The sequence below is a fragment of the Somniosus microcephalus genome, chromosome 21 (genome assembly GCF_052327205.1).
Source record: "Somniosus microcephalus isolate GS21.2 chromosome 21, FLI_Smic_1.0, whole genome shotgun sequence".
Lineage (NCBI taxonomy): Eukaryota > Metazoa > Chordata > Chondrichthyes > Squaliformes > Somniosidae > Somniosus > Somniosus microcephalus.
In genome coordinates this window covers 30,607,072-30,628,684 of record NC_141007.1, presented here as the reverse complement: position 1 = coordinate 30,628,684, position 21,613 = coordinate 30,607,072, and the positions used below count along the sequence as shown (strand labels likewise).

General features: G+C 46.7%; 2 protein-coding genes across 6 annotated transcripts in view; one reads left to right on the top strand and one right to left on the bottom strand.

The window, feature by feature from the left end:
• LOC147102683 (uncharacterized) overlaps window positions 1–11,759 on the bottom strand; it is a 127,071-nt gene extending 115,312 nt beyond the window's left edge. The window contains exon 1 of the mRNA XM_085963403.1: window positions 11,568–11,759. Within this exon, the coding sequence (XP_085819529.1) occupies window positions 11,568–11,668 (101 nt within the window). The 5' untranslated portion in view covers window positions 11,669–11,759. The remainder of the gene's footprint in view (window positions 1–11,567) is intronic.
• The window catches only part of LOC147102682 (myocardin-like), a 291,661-nt gene that overhangs the window by 75,902 nt on the left and 194,146 nt on the right, over window positions 1–21,613 (top strand). The gene's annotated exons all lie outside the window — the stretch shown is intronic.

Sequence of the window (21,613 nt, the reverse complement as noted above, 5' to 3'; positions counted from 1 at the left end):
TCCCACCCACAGTCTTACATGGCCAGTACCCTCCCACCCACAGTCTTACATGGCCAGTACCCTCCCACCCACAGTCTTACATGGCCAGTACCCTCCCACCCACAGTCTTACATGGCCAGTACCCTCCTGTGGTAAACCACTGTTTGTATTCCACTGTGTACATGCCTGTACATGCCTCGGCTGACTCCTCCCACGAATCCAGGTATAAAGGTGACTGCTCCACAGCCCCTTTGTATTCTGGACCGGTCGACCACTCGACGCACACCTTCATTCTCTTGTTAATAAAAGCCTGTTAATTACTCGCTTAATCTCAGTCTTTTGAGTTATTAATAGTGCATCACCTCCCACCCACAGTCTTACATGGCCAGTACCCTCCCACCCACAGTCTTGCATGACCAGTACCCTCCCACCCACAGTCTTACATGACCAGTACCCTCCCACCCACAGTCTTACATGGCCAGTACCCTCCCACCCACAGTTTTACATGGCCAGTACCCTCCCACCCACAGTCTTACATGGCCAGTACCCTCCCACCCACAGTCTTACATGACCAGTACCCTCCCACCCACAGTCTTACATGACCAGTACCCTCCCACCCACAGTCTTACATGACCAGTACCCTCCCACCCACAGTCTTACATGGCCAGTACCCTCCCACCCACAGTCTTACATGGCCAGTACCCTCCCACCCACAGTCTTACATGGCCAGTACCCTCCCACCCACAGTCTTAAATGACCAGTACCCTCCCACCCACAGTCTTACATGGCCAGTACCCTCCCACCCACAGTCTTACATGACCAGTACCCTCCCACCCACAGTCTTACATGGCCAGTACCCTCCCACCCACAGTCTTACATGGCCAGTACCCTCCCACCCACAGTCTTACATGGCCAGTACCCTCCCACCCACAGTCTTACATGGCCAGTACCCTCCCACCCACAGTCTTACATGACCAGTACCCTCCCACCCACAGTCTTACATGGCCAGTACCCTCCCACCCACAGTCTTACATGGCCAGTACCCTCCCACCCACAGTCTTACATGGCCAATACCCTCCCACCCACAGTCTTACATGAATTTAAAAGCCTCCCATGGTTGCTCGTTATACATCAGGGAAGTCTTCCATTTTGCGCTAACAGATCCTGTTCTCCGACAAATCCTTCCATCTACTGAACCAGATACTTGTTCCTGTAATTATATCCACTATGGACAGCAGGCTAATACTTGGGTAGCCCTGATGAGGAGGATCATGGCAAGTTGTCAGGAATTGGTACAAACCATTTTGCTCTCTGATCATCGAGCACTTTCCGTGAAGGACAGTCCTGATTGTCCACTAAAAATACATGTAGCATAGCACACCTCCTCTCACATGCCAGTGCAGGTAACCTCAGCTCAATCTGAACATATTCATCCCTCCGCTCAAACCCCTGATCCAGCCAATTAGGGACATGGCCCAGCAATTTGTTTGACTTCAGATTCTACCTCCAGATTCTACCTCCATTCTGTTTTGAGCTTTAATGTATACATCTGTGTATTATAGTGACCCACCTCTTAAACCTATAGGGGAGATTTACATGGGCCTGTGCCCAGACACACTGCATTACATGGGCGCAGGGAATATCATAAAGGCACATGGCTGTAAAGGAACCTACCTAATTTTCTCTCAAAGTTACAGCGGTGGACCAGAAGAAGCCTTGAAGAAACCCGCGGCGCAACAGTTTAAACCCTTGTCGTATGAACAAATCTTTCCAGCGGTGAATTTCCAGCAGGCAGTGCAGCGATCTAACTAGCTCATTAATTCCTTCTGGGATCAGAACCTGCCACTTACCTCTGGGGTGGCCTACATGTGACTCTAGCCCCGCACTATATATAGTTGACTCTTAAATGCTGTCTGAAGTAGCCTAGCAGCCACTGATTTGTTAAGCAATCACGCAGGTAGCGGTTCAAGAAGGTGGCCAGCCATCAGCTTCTTGGAGCAGCTGAGGATGGGCAATCAATCTGATGCTGTTAGTGTTGCCCTTAGCCCCCCCAAGAGCAAATTAAAAAAAGATAAAGGCCTAGGTTGTCTGTCCATTAATCAGATCCTCGTGTTCCTACGAACGTTAAAACCACCACTAGTTCAGTTATCCCGTATTCACTTTCCCTTTGAGACCTTGATGGTGGTCTGGAGTCTGTGCCTTGCCCAGCATCTGAGTCCCTCAATAAATAAAAAAAACACACGAAAAATGCCGAACTCCCAAAGACACATACAAAAACCCACCAGTGATCTGGGAAAAAGAAATGGGACTCTAACCTGTTACTTCCAAGGCCCAAACACCAGAAAATTTACCTTCAAAGTCTAGCTTACCAGACGAACTACTGTAAGAAGATTAATTGTCTCTGGTCTCGTTGAAGTTTATCGCCTAAGCTTGTGTTACATTGTCTCCTTGTGCTGATACGGCCAGTTGGAATCCATTTGCTTCTGCTTGGACCTGTTATCTTATGGTACTCGTTGCTCTTTCTACCTCATTACACCCCTATTGTTTTTATTTCGTATTGCTTGTAAAAATACATCTGCATTTCGCCTATTTTCAAATTTCTTAGTAATTATCGTAATGATAACCATCTGTAGAGTTTGTTTTCTTTCAGTTTATAAGTTTCAAAGGAGAAAGTAGATCTTAAAAGGTTTGACAGCTGAAGGTGTTGTTTATGTGAACCAACAAATTTTGTTTAACATTTTATTTTATGTATCTGTGAACTTTTGCAATGAGAACTATATTTTTTATTCTTGCATTTTATCAGGAGCTATTCCAAGTCTGATAGCCTCAGGGGGTTTCAGGTTTCAATTTTAATTGAATACATATATAAATATATATATATACACACAAAGGTATCGACACAATTAATATGAGCAGATTATGAAAACGAGATGGAAGCTGATTCCCATCTGTAATCTTGCTCCGTTTAAGGCTGCCAAACTGTCCTTTGAATATAAAGGTCAATAGCCCAAAGTGTGCCTGTATTCTCCGTATTAAAACATGCTGAATTGTATGTGCTGCACAGGTCAAAGTGGCCATATTCTGTTCTTTTGAACCAATAGTCAAGTAAGTTAGATGCTTCTTAAATTGAATGTCACCTCTTTCACCCCTTCCTGCCCATCCTCCACCCCTCAACATCCCACATAAAAATGCTTGATTAGTGATAGATGAATTGTGACGATACACATTACCTTTCCAATCATTGTTTATGTGGTCTGCTTTATTTTGCAATGTGCTGTCTGTTATCGGCATGTCACTTGTTAACTAAGCTGTCAATCAACTGTAGAGCAAACTGTGTTTAAGTAGCAGTTAAACTTTGCAGCAGCTGATAAGAGCAGTGAATTCAAAATTGCCTTTAAAATATATAACTAGGAAAAATCGTTTTAATTTTGTAAATTGCAGCCATCAAAGGCAGAATGGGATTTTCTTTTGTCTCATTGAGGAGCACTTCACCTAAATCAGTTCTCCCACAATCCCCAGTACAGCCAACAGTCCCACAATCCCCAATACAACCAACAGTCCCACAATCCCTAATACAGCCAACATTCCCACAATCTCCAGTACAGCCAACAGTCCCACAATCCCCAATACAGCCAACATTCCCACAATCTCCAGTACAGCCAGCAGTCCCACAATCCCCAGTACAACCAACAGTCCCACAATCCCCAATAAAGCCAACATTCCCACAATCCCCAGTACAGCCAACAGTCCCACAATCCCCAATACGGCCAACAGTTCCACAATCCCCAATACAGCCAACAGTTCCACAATCCCCAATACAGCCAACATTCCCACAATCTCCAGTACAGCCAGCAGTCCCACAATCCCCAGTACAACCAACAGTCCCACAATCCCCAATACAGCCAACATTCCCACAATCCCCAGTACAACCAACAGTCCCACAATCCCCAATACAGCCAACATTCCCACAATCCCCAGTACAGCCAACAGTCCCACAATCCCCAATACGGCCAGCAGTCCCACAATCCCCAGTACAACCAACAGTCCCACAATCCCCAATACAGCCAACATTCCCACAATCCCCAGTACAACCAACAGTCCCACAATCCCCAATACAGCCAACATTCCCACAATCCCCAGTACAGCCAACAGTCCCACAATCCCCAATACAGCCAACATTCCCACAATCCCCAGTACAGCCAACAGTCCCACAATCCCCAATACGGCCAACAGTTCCACAATCCCCAATACAGCCAACAGTCCCACAATCCCCAATACAGCCAACATTCCCACAATCTCCAGTACAGCCAGCAGTCCCACAATCCCCAGTACAGCCAGCAGTCCCACAATCCCCAGTACAGCCAGCAGTCCCACAATCCCCAGTACAACCAACAGTCCCACAATCCCCAATACAGCCAACATTCCCACAATCCCCAGTACAGCCAACAGTCCCACAATCCCCAGTACGACCAACAGTCCCACAATCCCCAGTACGACCAACAGTCCCACAATCCCCAGTACGGCCAACAGTCCCACAATCCCCAGTACGGCCAACAGTACCACAATCCCCAGTACGGCCAACAGTCCCACAATCCCCAGTACGGCCAACAGTCCCACAGTCCCCAGTACGGCCAACAGTCCCACAGTCCCCAATACGGCCAACAGTCCCACAATCCCCAGTACGGCCAACAGTCCCACAATCCCCAGTACGGCCAACAGTCCCACAATCCCCAGTACGGCCAACAGTCCCACAATCTCCAATACGGCCAACAGTCCCACAATCCCCAATACGGCCAACAGTCCCACAATCCCCAATACGGCCAACAGTCCCACAATCCCCAATACGGCCAACAGTCCCACAATCCCCAATACGGCCAACAGTCCCACAATCCCCAATATGGCCAACAGTCCCACAATCCCCAATACGGCCAACTGTCCCACAATCCTTACCACTGTCCTTACTAGCACCATCCAAATGCCTTCCATCAGTTCAGACTTATTGGTCTTGTCCTTATTTCACTACAGTGATAAACAGCAACACCAAACCCAGAGCAAAAAACAAGTTTATCAATCAACTCAATTGCATCTCTATCTAATAGTTTACACAAATAATTAAGAATCACCCTTGTGCCGGTCTTAGTGCCTGTCTTGCATACTCCTTTCACTATTCTAGTGCTTTTATAAGCTGTTTCCCCAGTGGCTACAGCTTCGGAGGTGGAAGGCTGTTGACGTTACATTGAGGACACTTCAAATGGCCATGGTGGGCGTGCATGGAAAGCAGCTCTGGGCCTAGAGGACCTGGCTGCAGACTGCAGCCTCCCAGCGTGGGCCACAGCAGTCTGCCCCGGCTGGCTGCGTGACACTAACAGGGGTGTTGGCGGAGGAGGAGGCGTGCTGTCAGCCTGGAAGAGGACAGCAGGTGCTTCTCCCATGGAGCCACAGCCATTTTCCTGGGATGGCGCTTCAGCACTCCAACTGCTCTGCGCAACAACAGAGTGCAGGACTGCTGTGAGGCTTTGGAAGCCCATGTCAACATGGGCTCCCGGAGCCAAGATGGCAGCAGTCTGTGCTGCCATGGAAGCTGTCAGAGTAGGCTCCATCACAGTGGGTGCCACTGTTATATTAATGGAACTGACCATGTTGGACCGATTGGTCTCTATACTCTGCGTGAAGCCATGAGATAGGTTGGAGGTGGACTCCTACATGCTCCGTAACATTGTGCACAAGCTCGCTGGCAGACTGCCTGCCCAGTACACCGTACATTTCCTGCTGTATGCCCATGAGCCTTCTTCGATAGGCTGGGCTCTCAAAGTCAGCATCAGAGACCTCTGCAGCAAAACTAGTATCCTCACTAGTGTGAGAGGTGAGAGAGAACTCAGAAGGGACAAAGAGATTATCTATGAAGAAACCCTGCGTGACGTCTCCTCCAGCATTGTCAGTCACTACAGCCTCAACTCTGCCCCTGCCCATGATATCCAGCACGGGGGCGAGAAGGTTCATGCGGGCTCTTTCTCCTCCGGTGCCAGCCTGCTGTCTTGAATTGTGGGCAACCTGCTCCTCCAAGAAACAAAGGAGTTTGTTAGTGAGAGCCTTTTGAGGTGTTTGGAGAATTTGCCTGTCATGGTAGAACAGCTGATAGCCAGTGTGTGAGATGTGAATTGTGGGTTAGTGAGGGTTGCAATAGTGGTGAGTGTGAGGAGAAGTGGGTGTAGTGAAGTGTGGTGCAGTGATTGGAGGAGAATGAAGGGACGCGGAGCAAGGGCGACTTGTGAGTACTGAGGTTGTAAGTGGTGGAGGTTTGAGCAGAGAGTAAGAGAGCAGTGTTCTTACCTTGATAACTCTAGTGAGATCATTGAACTTCTTCTGGCATTGCAGTCAGGTGCTAGACTCCTGACGTTGACATACTCTGCTGACGTAGTTGATGCTTGGAGGGCTTCCTGCCAACTAGGGGGAAGAGGATGTCACTCCTCCTGTCCACTGCCTGCACCAGGGCCTCCAGGGCAGCCTCTGAGAACCTTGGTGCTCGCTCAGCGGTTGTTTCAGCCATACTTCTGCTTGCAAAAGTCTGTCTCTGGTGTTTGCAGCCAGAGTGCACTTCTCCTTTAAGAGGTGCTGGCAGCCTTTAAGTAGTATCATAGATGCCTGATTTCCACCCCCCCCTCCCCCCCACCGGCAGGCGTGCAATCAATGAGTAGTGCAAATAGCGCTGGCTGCACACCGATGTGATTAAAATGATAAGGCAGCGTGAATATTGCGTGCTGCCTGAGTGAGTACCAACAGGCGCTTGCAGCATCCTTTGTGCGCCCGATTCTGAGCATGATCAGATTTCCAGGCCTTCATCACTTTGGATGCTGGCTGTGGACAGCCACAGTTATTCAACTGAATCTCCGCCAGATGAGGTGTCGCTTTAAAATTCTAGTAAGAGTCATAAGCCGAGATAGAAACAGGAGTGGAAATGCCTGCATTAACCCATTCATTTTAAACTGACTAACACCGATTGGAAAATCCAGGCTATAGGATTTTGAGCATAAAGTGAGAACCTGACCCTGGCATTGCACGTTATTTACTAACTCGGGGAATGGGAAGCAAGGTGTCATGGGTTCTGGAATGCTGATGGTGTACTGCCATCAACAACATGTTACAGGCTCATTCCAGGAGCATTCCAAGCTGCATAGGTCCTTGCTTGTGTTATTAAAGCTTCCATACAGAGGTTTATGTTTTTGTAAGTGACGTTTATTCAAAGGCATGTAATTAGCTGCGCTGATGCATATTGAGCTCGTGAACTTGGCAGAGGACGCACTGCAGGCAGTAAAGTCAGTTGAGGGAGACAAGAAGAAATCACTGACTTTGCAGTCTTTAGGTGTCTAGTTTTATGGCCCTGACTTTCCTCAGGGGATCCCACCAGGACCCAAGGGTTGCCAACTCTGGTTGGAAGTATTCCTGGAGGTTCCATCACATGACCTCCAACCGTCCCGCCCAGTTTAACAGCCAATTTTCCCCCACCTTCAATACTTTTATAACTAATAAACGAAAGTGTTCAAAGAAAATGAGAGAATTTGCTCGCAGCAATGTCCAGGGTATTAATCTTTAATTCCTGGAGACTCCAGGGCAATCCAGGAGGGTTGGCAACCCGACAAGACCCGCTGATTATTGGATTTCCCAGTCGGCCTTGTAAGACCAATGATGTTTTGGCCGGCCCCAGGGAGCGAAACTGGGAGGCAGGGATTCCCTGTGCTGGGATTTCTCTCCCTGCCCCCCAGCTCAGTCAGCATCTAGTGTATTACTGGAGGCCGGTACATGGAGTGAGATTAAGCATACCTTCCTCCAGGTGGGCCCCACCAGAGGGGAGGGGAGGGGCTGGGTGAGCGGAGCAGCCTGAATCCCCTGAAGAAACGGTCAGTAATTTTTGTTTATAAATTGGGATCAGCCCCCTTACACAGAGGGCTGAAGGGGGCACCTGGGGAAACCCTCCCTCATTGGTGGGCATCACTAGATTGTCTGGGGGCAAGTGGACGCCACAGTGATGCAGGTGCCCCCTGACCCCATGTAAGTGAGGTTCCCTCCTGCTGAGTCCGCAATCACCGGTGGGTCAGCACTGACGGGTACCAGCGGGCGCAAGTGTACGAACCTGACAGGCGAGATAAGGAGAAACTATTCCCTCTGGTGGGGGAGTCCAGAACAAGGGGCCATAAATTGAGTCATGCCCATTTTGGGGCACTAACGCGCCTGAAATTCATCGGTAGCGCCCCGAGAAGGAAGCGGGGCGCTACTGGAAGCACTCCGCCTCCCTCTTGGGGCGCTGCGAGTGAATATCGCGGCACCTCGCGCCGCGACACTGCAGGCCTTCCTCCCCTCCTTAAAGGGGTGGGGCCTAGCGTAGCGCGACCCGGGGCTCAACTGGGCCACCAGGGATTGGAGTACCGGCAAAAGAGCCCAGCACTCGAGAAGTGCCGGGCTCACGGAGCGCAGCTGGCACTCCACGGGGTGGGGGGGGGCAGCAGAGGGGACAGGTGCTGGCAGGTGGCCAGCAACAAAAATGGCCGCCCGGCACCTTCCCTTTAATTAGCGCCACCACAGTCGCAGTTAGGCCCCCCCTCACCCCGTCGGACATAGCGTCCGGCGGTAAGTCAGGGGGTGCTACCGAAGATCGTGGCCGGGATGCTGCGCACAGCGATCACGTCATCGCCAACGGTTACCGCCGCCACTAACCTCCCGCTGAATTTTGCGAGAGGCGTTGATGGCGCCGCACCTGGGTGCTTGTTGCTTTGCACCCTGTTAGCGCCCTGACGCTAACGGGAGACGCAAAGCAACCAAATTTTTAGGAATTAGTATTCTGCCCGGCTCTTTCATCTAGAAAAAGGCGCACGTAAAGTATGCAAAGGAAGCAGGTGTACTGCTTAATAATCAATTCTTCGGTGTGCGACCTGGGAGAGCCCATTTCTAAAATGATTTTTACACGGCAAATGGTGCTGACTTCAGCAAACAAGAGCCTGAACTTTCCTCAGGGGGCTCTCCTGATCAACCCGTAACTGTGGCGGAGGATCGACTGAAAATCCCAGAGAAATAGCGTGAGAAGCCATAGAATCATAGAATGGTTACAGCACAGAAGAAGGCCATTCGGCCCGTCGAGCCCGTGCCCATTTATGGTCTTTGTCTAACGGAAGAGCGGGAGAACTAGACCACACCTGGAGTACTGTGAGCCGTTCTGGGCACCACACCTTGGGAAGGATATATTGGCCTCGGAGGGAGTGCAGCGTAGGATTACCAGAATGATGCCCGGACTCCAAGGGTTAAGTTACAAGGAGAGATTACACAAATTAGGGTTATATTCCCTCGAATTTAGAAGGTTAAGGGGTGATCTGATCGAAGTTTTCAAGATATTAAGGGGAACAGATAGGGTACGTGGAGAGAAACTATTTCCGCTGGTTGGGGATTCTAGGACTAGGGGTCATAGTCTAACAATTAGAGCCAGAACTGTCAGGAGTGAAATTAGGAAACACTTCTACACACAAAGGGTGGTAGAAGTTTGGAACTCTCTTCCGCAAATGGCAATTGATGCTAGATCAATTAATTTTAAATCGGAGATTGATAACTTTTGGGTAACCAAAGGTATTAAGGGATATGGGCCAAAGGCAGGAAATGGAGTTAGGTCGCAGATCAGCCAAAATCCTGGAACTCCCTAACAGCATTGTGGGTGTACCTACACCATATGGACTGCAGCGGTTCAAGAAGGCGGCTCACCACCATCTTCTCAAGGGCAATTAGGGATGGGCACTAAATGCAGGCCTAGCCAGCGACGCCCACATCCCATCAATGAATAAAAAAAAAAATCTCATTGAATGGCGGAACAGGTTCGAGGGGCTGAATGGCCACCTCCTGTGTTCCTATGTACCTAACTCCATGGAAATTCTAGCCACCGTCTTTGATCTTAGTCATTAAACTAATAATTGCAGGACGGGCCCTTACCTTTTGGGACATCTTCTACATTAAGAACATTTTACTTCAATCGCCCCCATGTCCCAAACCAGCTTATGGAACGTACTTGAATATTTGAGTAAGTAGTACATTAATACAGAAGGTAGTGCATTTAATTTCTCAGTATATATGGGGGAGCTGCACACTTCTGTGCTCCAGAATTTGGCTCTCTGCACATTGGTCACATTTGAAATGGTAGCAATTTTTCAATGCCTTCGAGAGCAAGATAACTGCAGCGAAATAATAAAACCAGTTGTGGTCTGATTATCGCAACTTAAATACTAGTCAGTGTTTTGGAGTGACTAATACTCTCAAATAGTGCAATGGAGTCTCACAAGGGCAACCTGTAACTGAATATGAGCAATGAAATATGAGATCAAAAGGCCATCTGCTATTCTGTGCCAGGAGCTGATGTGACCTTAAACAAATTTCTTACTCAGTAATTGGATTAGATTACCAGTACTTTTATAGTTGCCGTACAATCAAAATAATATTGTGGGATTGCTTTTATGAAAAAGATCCTAATCTGTTTCTTTCTACTGGTATATATTCTGTAAGCAGAGAGAGACCTATCATCAGCAGCCTTCTGTTACCTCAGACCTTTGGTGCAGGTTCCAAGGAGCCTTGTATTGGGAACAAGCGATTGCAAGATGATAGCTAACGTCAAACAGGTCAAGAATCAGATCTGGTTACATTTGATCCAGTAAGACATGGGAGAAACCAAGAATGGTTTTCATAAATCAATAAGGCAAATGTCTGATGCTCTAAATCACAATTTTGACTTGTAATGTTAAACTCACAAAAATGAGCGGATGGTTGCAACAAACCAATCTTTATGGAAGTTTCACAAAATAATTTATACCTCCAATTTATTTAGAAGTTTTTTTTCTCTCCCTCTTTTGAACACCCTGAACCATTTGCCAAGGTTGACCAATAACTTTCTTCCAGCCCTCTGTTAATTTGGCCCTCTTACTCATTATTTGGAGGTGTGTTGGAATGGGCTGAGATAATCAAACTTTTCTGCCCTTTTTTCAGGAACCACTTGCCCTGTGCTGACCACATCCCCCTGATATCTCGGATGGGATCGCAACTCATGTCTCAGCCGTGGCTCAGTGGTGACGCTCGCACCTCCTGAGCCAGAAGGTCGTGGGTTCAAGTCCCACTCCAGAGACTTGAGCGCAAAAATCTAGGCTGGTACTCCAGTGCAATACCGAGGGAGTGCTGCACTGTTGGTGGTGTCGTCTTTCGAATGAGTCTTTAAACTGAACCTGCCTTCCTGCCTTCTCAGATGGATGTAAAAGATCCCATGGCACTATTTCGAAGAAGAGCAGGGGAGTTATCCTCTGTGCCCTGGGCCAATATTTATCCCTCAATCAATATCACTAAAACAGATGATCTGATCATTATCACATTGCTGTTTGTGGGATCTTGTGCACAAATTAGCTGTCACGTTTCCTACATTACAGCCGTGACTACACTCCAAAAGGACTTAATTGGCTGTAAAGTGCTTTGGGATGTCCTGAGGTCGTGAACAGCATGACACAGCACATCATTACACTGACATACTATGTTAATTTTCCTCCATATTATTTTCATTTGATAAACATACTTACTGTTCTTTTGCCAATTTTCTCCACTCTTCTAAAATGTTGACTTCTTGCTTCCGTGCCCTTCCGCAGTTACCTTCTGATATGGCCAAACGATCATGATTCATGTGTGAGCCTTTGCAGTTAAGTAGCGGCTGGCTGATGAATTAATGTGGGCCGCCACAGCCTGATCCAGTGTCCACATAACAAGCACACTTACTGAAGATTTGCAGGGCAGTGATCAAGAGCAGGAACCCCGGCCAATTTGCCCCTCCCCCCGCGCCCCATAAATAATGGACAATTGGGCAGGCTATTGGAAGTGATTAGCACCTGTGGAACTATACCGCAGAAATCAATCAACACCTTTGGGAAAGAAAGGGAAGGGGGGGAGAAACTGGCATGCAACTAACACAATTAAACCTGGAAGTGACAAATTTAGTGTTTTGGAATACTGGGTTCTGTATTAAAGATTTGTGGAGATTTTTGCATCCATTTTGACAAGTGAGCCTTGCGAATTGTGCTGCAGAATTGTGATCTAATTGACCAACTGATTGTACCAAGCTAGAGAGAGTGTCAAAACTGCAATATCAAAGCACAGGTTTGAATCTGACTTTGTAAGCTACTTAGGAATGTTTAATTTGGGAGTAAATCGATTGCATCTATTAAGCACGTAGAGTGTGCGATGTGCTGTGAGTGCAATCAATCGGTATGTATGGAGGAGTTAACGATGGTTTCTCATGCAGGTAGAATTAATTTGTGTTTGGGAAGAAGTGATGCATTGATTTGTAAAGATCGTCCCTGTGGGTCAAATTCTGTTTTTAAATGGAGTCTGGGCGCCCACACTGAACCAGCCCACCTCCTTGTGCCTCGGGTATTCTGTCACCCCACTGAATGGATATCCATCACCTCGCTACCCAGAATTATCTCTCGTGGACATTTAGGACTGAGATGAGGAGAAATTTCTTCACTCAGACGCTGGTGAACCTGTGGAATTCTCTACCTCAGAAGGCTGTGGAGGCCAAGTCACTGAATATATTTAAGAAGGAGATAGATAGATTTCTAGACACAAAAGGCATCAAGGGGTATGGGGAGGAGCGGGAATATGGTATTGAGATAGAGGATCAGCCATGATCATATTGAATGGTGGTGCAGGCTCGAAGGGCCGAATGGCCTACTCCTGCTCCTATTTTTCTATGTTTCTATGATCTCTCTCTTTCTGGAAGATGAGATGCATAAATCCATCTCAGCAAGTTTATGAAATGGTTTAACATGATAAATATCTTTCAAGAGAATGAGCTGCAGGTACTCCACAGAGGAGCAAAGTATTTTATAGCCTTAAAATGAACAGATCACACTTGAGTGCCACATTAATTCAGCCAGATACCTTGCTTCAAACTAACTCTGCACAGGGAGAGCTTCCCCGCTGCTATACCTCTCTCACTGGATTCGAGCACACCAACTTGTAGGCAATGCACTGCCTGGTCTCCAGAAGATAAGCTTTTTCCCCCCCCAATATACAGTGACTGAATTATGACTCAATATGACATGGACTGCATTTGTTTATGATTGAGCAAAATAGCACCACAACTGATATTTTTCCATACTCTTTAGCCGGCACCCGGGAGTCGATTTTAACTCTACCCGTGAAATAAAGAGTAGCTTGCCTTTCAAAAGCTAGGCTTTATTAACCTTAAAAAACCAGCAGTACATGTTAAGCACCCAGTCTCAACCAAACTGTAGAGAACTGAATTTAAGATGGCCACCACAGGTCACATGGAATCAACTAACCAATAAGTTTACAGCATATATCTCAAGGCAGGAAAACAGGCAACCAATTACAATGCTTCTTATAAAACAAGAATAATCACCACATTCACCCCTCCTTTTAAAATATACTTCAACCTAGGTAGCCTTTACAGTTTACAATTAGTTATTTATGACTAGAGCAATACATGTATAATGCCTTCAACAATTTTAAAATTTTACTATTAAATTATTAATTATTTTAAAAGTCCATTTTTAATCGGTCGACCGGATATCTTGTTCGTGTCGACCTTCTTAGCCTTGGTGGAGTTCCTTGCCCTCCCACACCAGGAGACACAGAAATATCTTCTGCAGGGAGGCTATCAATATCCCGATTATCAACGGTTTCCGGATTGGAAGTCCCATTAGAAGGTAGACTGGGAGGGTCATGAACATCCATCGGGGGCAGACTGAGAGAATTGTAAGTGTCTGCAATAGGATTGGAAATGTTCGTAGTATCTGTGACGACATCAACATTATCTGAATTATGGCTATTGTTAATGTCCTCAGAAGAGGGCTGGCCACCACAAGGAGCTAAGTCTTTAACTGAAACCGTACTTTCTTTCCCATCTTGGAATCGAATATGAGCATATTGGGAATTTGCCTCCAATAGCTCCACCTCCTCCACTAAAGGATCATACTTTGACAGTCTAACATGGCGTTGGAGCAGCACAGGTCCCTGCATAGTAAGCCATGAAGGTACCGAATATCCCGTAGAGGATCTCCGCGGATAGTTGAAGAGCCTTTCATGGGGGGTCACATTAGTAGCCGTTGAAAGCAATGATCTAATGGAATGCAGGGCATCAGGCAGTACCATTTCCCACTGTGTGTTCTTAAGGTTCCGGGATGTCAAAGCCAACATAACTGCCTTCCAGATCACCCCATTGTATCGTTCGCACTGTCCATTACCCTGGGGATTATACGGGGTAGTTCTGCTAGTAGAAATTCCCCGACTCTGGAGGTATTCCTTCAACTGGGAAGACATAAAAGAACTTCCCTGATCCGAATGGTACTCGGCAAAACTGGTACAGCTTTCCGCCAGCTTCAAAGGCCGTATATGGTTTGTCCCTCTTAGCGATAGGAATCTGATGATAAGCACTCTTTAGGTCAATAGTGCTAAAAACCTTATATTGAGATACTTTATTGATAAGCTCATCAATCTTAGGCAGGGGGTACGCATCTAATTGAGTATACCTGTTAATAGTTTGAGAGTAGTCTATCGCCATTCGCTTCTTATGTCTCTCATTAGTGGTGACAACTACCTGTGCCCGCCAGGGCGAAAAACTAGGTTCAGTGATTCCTTCCGATAAAAGACGTTGAACTTCAGAATTAATAAATTCTTTATCCTGACTGCTATACCTTCTTGACTTGGTAGCAATTGGCTTACAGTCCGGCATCAAATTGGAAAAAAGTGATAATGGAGAAATGAATAAAGAAGTTAATCCACAAATAGACAAAGGTGGCTTAGTTCCTCCGAAAGAAAGACTGAGGGACTCATGTAATTGAAGCACATCATGACCAATCAAAATGTCCGCACAGAGATTAGGCAGAACGGATAGGCGTATATCAGTATACGTATTACCTAGGAGAATTAATTTCACAAGGCAACAACCAGCTACTTGTGAGGTGAGAGTCGTCTGAGCCATACACACCTGATAGGAAGCAGGCGAAATTTTCAAACGCTTCTCCCTCACAAACTGAAGACTTATAAAGCTCTCAGTACTGCCCGTATCTATAAGGGCCTTCACTTCTAACCCATTAACTTGGGCCATAACTATAGCTTTGTTTAGGCCATGGGAAAAGGCGGCAGAAACTGATGCAATAAACGCCCTATCTAAAGGCTGAATGGTCGCAGAGGAGGCAACCGATTTGCAAACACATGCATAATGACCTCCCTTGCCGCATTTACTACACACAGCCTCCCGGGCAGGGCACTTCAAACGGGGGTGCCGGGCGTTCCTGCAAAAATAACACTTCTGAATCCTAGAGGCAACAGTTGCCGAAGTAGAAACTGTTTCGGAATCTGGTAAACCACTCCTATTAAATCCACGTGTCTCCCTTTCATCCGGAACTGCCGAAACCATGGTCGCAGGCCGATCAAAAAGAGCATAAGAATCCGAACTTCTCTGAGCCAAATCCAATGTAGAGGCTTGTTCAAAAGCACTCTTAAGATCCAAGGTCTTATTTTCTAATATCCGCTGACGAATTGATCTAGACAGTAATCCATTAATAAATGCATCCCGTACCGACTCTTCCTTATGTTCTTCTGCAGACACGGCCTTATAATTACAGTTAGCACCAAGGCGCCGGAGTGCTTGTAAATAAGCATCCAAGGATTCTCCCGCCTGCTGCCTACGGGCAGATAAAAGGTGACGTGCAAATACCTCATTTTTGGGTTTAACAAAAAAAATTTCCAATGTAGCAATAGTCAATTCATAAGTTTCACAGTCCAAAATATACTTATACACATCCGGAGCAATGTAGTTGATTAGTATATCCAACTTATTCAGAGATTGCTGATCCAACACGCCCAAAAAGTTTTTAAATGTACGATACCAATGTTTCCATTGATCATCCACTCCTGCAGAATTAGGGTCAGCATTAAATCGTTCCGGTCGAAGATATCGTTCCATTATAGCAAAAGATTAATAAATTGAGATAAAGAGTAGCTTGCCTTTCAAAAGCTAGGCTTTATTAACCTTAAAAAACTAGCAGTACATGTTAAGCACCCAGTCTCAACCAAACTGTAGAGAACTGAATGTAAGATGGCCACCACAGGTCACATGGAATCAACTAACCAATAAGTTTACAGCATATATCTCAAGGCAGGAAAACCAATTACAATGCTTCTTATAAAACAAGAATAATCACCACAACCCGCCCAGCGGAAACCAGGCAGTTAATAATGAGCAGGTTACTTACCCGCTCAGATCCTGACCAGTTCCGACCGTTTGCGATGTAAACCTGCAGGGTTTTTCAGGCGGATGCAATTGTAACCGGGGCCTGAGCGGGAGAAACCACTGTGGCATTCGCTCTAGGCAGAAGCAGCTCTGCAGCTGGTCTGAAGACAGCAGAGGCCTTTCTGATAAATATAAAACTATCCTTTGCGGGGCCAGGAGGAGCAGGAGGTGCTGCGAAAGTCGCAGCCTCTGCTGCCCTAGATTCCCTCTTTCCCTCCCCTTCCCTCTTTCCCTCCCCGGAAACAAGACCCTCCCGAACTCTTCTCCCCGCCACTTACCGGGAAGCTGGCGAGGGCGGCCGAGGAAAGTCCAATTTTCCGGACCGGCAGTTAAAATCGCCGTGGGCACCTGCTGCCTCTGCCAGGAGGGAAATCATCTCACCGGAGAGGTTTCCCACCAGAAACATGCTCCGAGTTGCATCATGCCCCTCGGTCATTAGTACACAGGCAGGTGTTTAAAGTTACACAGGGCGAGTTTGATAAAAGACTAGCCGGGAGCTGCAAACACTGCTCCATTCCCATCTGTTCTGTAGGCCACGGTGAGAAATAGAGACGTTATAGCAACTGGAGGAGCACAGTAAAAATGACAGGATCTGTTGAAAAATGGGATATAAATATCTTTTGTCCTACTTTTTGTCTATTCGTTATCTTATATATGTTGCATTTATTGCAAGCAAATGGAAGCATCGTGAGGAGAATTACTTTTAATAGAGCATGCCAAAATGCTGCCCACGATATAAGCTTATGTTCCCACCTGTCGGTCAGTTTAATAAATGGGCAGTGTTAAATGTTGTAACTTGGGAGTCTGGGTACAAGGGATCTTCATTCTCAAATAGTTTTCACTCTGTTTACCCGATGAAGCAATTTGTTGAAATTATTTTTCCGTGAGTACTACTGTTGTCTTACTGGTTACTGGCTGCTGGTTATTTGTGGTGTAAATGTGTCGGTTGGTGGTGTAGGAAATGCCGAGCATTCACGATGATGCAGTTAACACTCCGACTGTTGTTAGAACACCTAATGCATTTTACACTTGAAATTAAAATCATATTTTCTGCTGACAGCATCAGTATTAGCCAAGTTTTTTATTAAATTTTACAGTGCAAACAGAGCAAATTCACTGTCTGTCTAAGTGTTATTAGACACTTGTTGCTTGTCGGTGCGAGAGTTTACATGTTCCAGTCCATCAAAACACTTTATGCTCTTACACTTCTTTCCTAATTCCGCACTCCACATAGCTTGTTGGATAAGATCAGGTCAAAGAGTTGAATTGTAGCTGAATGTAAACATTAATGATTACACTGAAGGGTAACATCCTGTCAAAGATCAGGCAGGGGGGTGGGTGAGAGTGCAGGGAGGTGCCTGGCCTTTGCCCTTGTCTGACTCCTCCCCTCTTCATGATCCAGCCCAGGTTAGGAGCGCATATTGTGGAGAATCACAGACGTGAGCTCTGATGCATTCTCTGGAGCAGCAATTTTATTTTAAAAAACATTCTTAATTGGATGGAACTACTGATATAAATCTCAGAAATTGTGGAGTCAGGTGCCTTTGGTAGCTGGACTGTGAAATGTTAATGGGTGTTAGATTGTGCTTTTAACTGACACATTTACTTCTAGTAAGTCTAAGATTCTCCTTTGTGGGGCCCAGGAGGAGTGGGAGTTTTCCTCTGGGCCCCACAGGGAATGTCGTGGCCTCCCCTGCCCCAGATTCCCTCTTCCCTCTTATGAGACCCTCCCGAATCCTCCTCCTAAACACTTCCCTGAAATCCAGCGGGCGGCCGAGGGTAGTTCAACAACGTATCTGGGGGTGATTTTAAAGTAGGGCCGGAATGGGCATGAAGTTGGCAGAGTAGTGGCTCCGCCCGTGCGTTTTTTCACCAGTGGGAGGCCCGATCCATTTTCAGGCCCGGACCCATTAGCATGCCACTGGTGAGCCTCGGGTGGCCACTGCAGCTTGCCAGTTCTAGAAGGGTGGGCAAAAGGCCGGCTTCCCATCTAAACTGGCTGGTAGGTCAGGCCTGGGGGAGAGACGGGGTGAGGCGATCACCGGGGCTTCAAGCAGATGGGCAGTGGGTCGGAGTTTTTTGGGGATCCCAGGAGGAGCACTCCTGCTTCTCCTGTGCCCACCAAAAATATTGACAAGTTTCCTGGGCCTTTTCGTGGGTGGTCCCTTTAAGGATCACTGGTTCGGCAATTCACCGCCTGGTATAAATGGATAAAGTAGGACACAATTTGTATATTTAAGGAGATTTCTGCCTGTTTCTGGCAGGTGGCATGCTTGCCCATTTACAGGCTTGCCTGAAAATTGCATCAAGTGGGCCTTGGGCATTAACGTGGTACCCTCCCCTCCCCCACCCCCCAATTTTGACTTGCTGGCTGCCCATTTTCCAAGTGACATACAGACGGCCAGCAATTGAAAACTGCCCCCTTTCTGTGCCCATGTTTATTTAAGATGGCCAACAAGCAGCAAGTTCAAAATGAATCTAAAACTATTTGTTCAGTGATTAGCTGACCCCAGGCCATCATTTCTCTTTTAATTCCAAACTGCTGTAATTTCATTTTTCTTTGCCTTTGAGAAATGCCAGTCCCTGTGCCGTGGATAGAGTTTAAGGTCACTGTGCACACTTAAGCTCTACTTCACTGTGCTTTGCTGTTAATCCAGTCTTTTATTTAATGTTCTCCTTCCATTTGCACCCAAACATTACTGGTTCAATTTTCAGCTGCTGGAGCCTAGGCAAAAATCCTTGGCCACTGAAGAGAAAACAGTTGGTATGTTGTATGTTACGAGCTTTCAGCGTTGCTGAGGAGCTCTTTTGATGAACACGACAACTTCAGCGTATGAATTTGAAATAGAGTAAAAGTGGTAGCAATATCATAGCTCCTGAAACACGCTATATAAGGTATATAAAACTACTATACCCGTTTTTCCTTCATCTTTCAGTTAACGCAACAACATCAGGCATTTATATAGCACCATTAACATAGAAAAATGTCCTGAGGCATTTCACAGGAGCATAATCAGAAATAAATTTGGTTGCTGAGCCAACGAAGGAGATATTCGGAGGGGTCACCAAAAGCTTGGTCAAAGAGTTGGGTTTTAAGGAAGGTCTTCAAGGCGGAGAGAGAGGTGGTGAGGAGGAGAGGTTTAAGCAGGGAATTCCAGAGCGTGGGACCTCGGTGCCTGAAGAGGACCGGGAGCCAATGTAGGTCAGGAAAGACGGGTGATGGGTTAGCGGGACTTGGTATGAGATGGGATACGTGCAGCAGAGTTTTCAATGAGCTGAAGTTAACGGAGCACGAAGGATGGGATACTGACCAGGAGAGCATTGACTTGTCGAGCTGGAGGTTTACAAAGGCATGTGTAACATTTGCACATTGAATTATCATTGGCCCACAGGCATCTGTAAGGAATACCTATTATATTCACATGCTGAGTTGTCATTGGCCTGCAGGCATCTGTAAGGAATACCTATTATATTCACATGCTGAGTTGTCATTGGCCTGCAGGCATCTGTAAGGACTACTATTGTTTTGAAGACCCAGGCTAGGGGTCCTAATGCCAGGCTTTTCCCCATGGTGCTGATATGAGTAAGATCACAGACCTAATGCTTAATAAAAGAGTTAAACTGTAATACTCCGTTGTCCTACAATTTATTATTTTTATACGAAATGTGTAAAACAAGACAGCATGCATGAGGGTTTCAGCAGCAGATGGGCCGAGGCGGGCGATGTTACAGAGGTGGAAGTAGGCGGTCTTTGTGATGGAGAGGGTATGGGGTTGGAAGCTCAGATCCGGGCCGAATCAGGCACCGAGATTGTGGACAGTCTGGTTCAGTCTGAGACAATGGCTGGGAAAGGGGATGGAATAAGTGGCCCGGTGTGTGGAGTTTGTAGCTGGAGCCAAATGTGACGGCTTTGGTCTTGCCAATGTTTAACTGGAGGAAATTGCAGCTCATCCAAGACTAGATATCTGATAAGCAGTCTAACAACACAGAGGGATCAAGAGAGGTGATGGAGAGATACAGCCGGTTATTGTCCACATACATGTGGAAGCTGGCCCCGTGTCTTCAGATCATGTCACCAAGGGGCAGCGTATAGGTGAGGAATAGGAGGGACCAAGAACAGATCCTTCGGGTGACTCATTCACCTGAGATTCAATCATCATTTGTAATATGAAGACATATATTCCTTTCCGACTTGCAAAATAGATATAATTATGATGATTTTCTCAAAATCAGACTAATACTGTATCATAATTATTGAATATATGCAACATGATTCTTCGTGTTGGTGTTAATAGACCATCGAGTTCTTTGATGGCTCAGCGAGTTTGTCAACCGTTACGTCAATAAGACCCCAATGGCATTTTAACCAAGGCTTGAATGGGGAAGTTGCCACATCTTTTCCACCAAGCTGAAGCCAGTGTGAAGGATGAAGAGGCCCTCCACATAAGTCAAAAAAAATCCTTTGTGGGACCCAGAGCAGCAGGATTCCTCTCCTGGTCCCACAAGGGAAGTTACGGCTTCCCCTGCCCCACACTTCCCCCACCCCACCTTCTTTGCTGTGAGACACTATTGGCTGGATTTTACGAACCTCAGTGAGTCCGTGGCGGGCAACGTCAGTGGCGGTTCTCCACCCCGCTGCTGGCTCCAGCCCGCTGTGTAGAATGAATTTACACTGATTGGGCTTGTTAAGCCCGCCCAGTGCATTTCCCAGTCAATTGAAGGAAGCGGGTCTGATGGCGTCATTTGATGATGCGTCATCAGCCGGTTTCCTTAAAGGGACCATGCGTAAATTTAATTTAACATTTGTGTTGTCAGTGTTCTACAGCATTGAGGTGCTGCAAACACTGACGAGCACTACACAAAGGCACAGGGCATCACCCAGGCTCTCCCATGACTCCCTCCATATACTTATGGAGGGAGCCATAGCACACAGGGAGGTCCTCTTCCCTACCCATGGGCAGAGAGGATCTCCCTAGGAGATCAACACAGCCTGGTTGCACATTGCACAGGAGGTCACAAGCAGGGATGTGGTCAGGAGGACCTGGGTGCAGTGCTGCAAACATTTCAGTAGATCACAAAATGTTAGTGCAAAGCCACACTCAACCTCATCCTGCTGTGCCTCATCATATCCCCATCACTCTGCCTTCCCTACCCTACTCCTGCACATCTTTACTCACACCAACTTAACTTGCACCTCCACCCATCCCTCTCTACATTATCATTGCATTATCACTTCCCCATCTCACTAGCCACCCCTCACACTCACCCTCATCCTAATGCAATCATTCCAACTTAACAACACACAAGGGT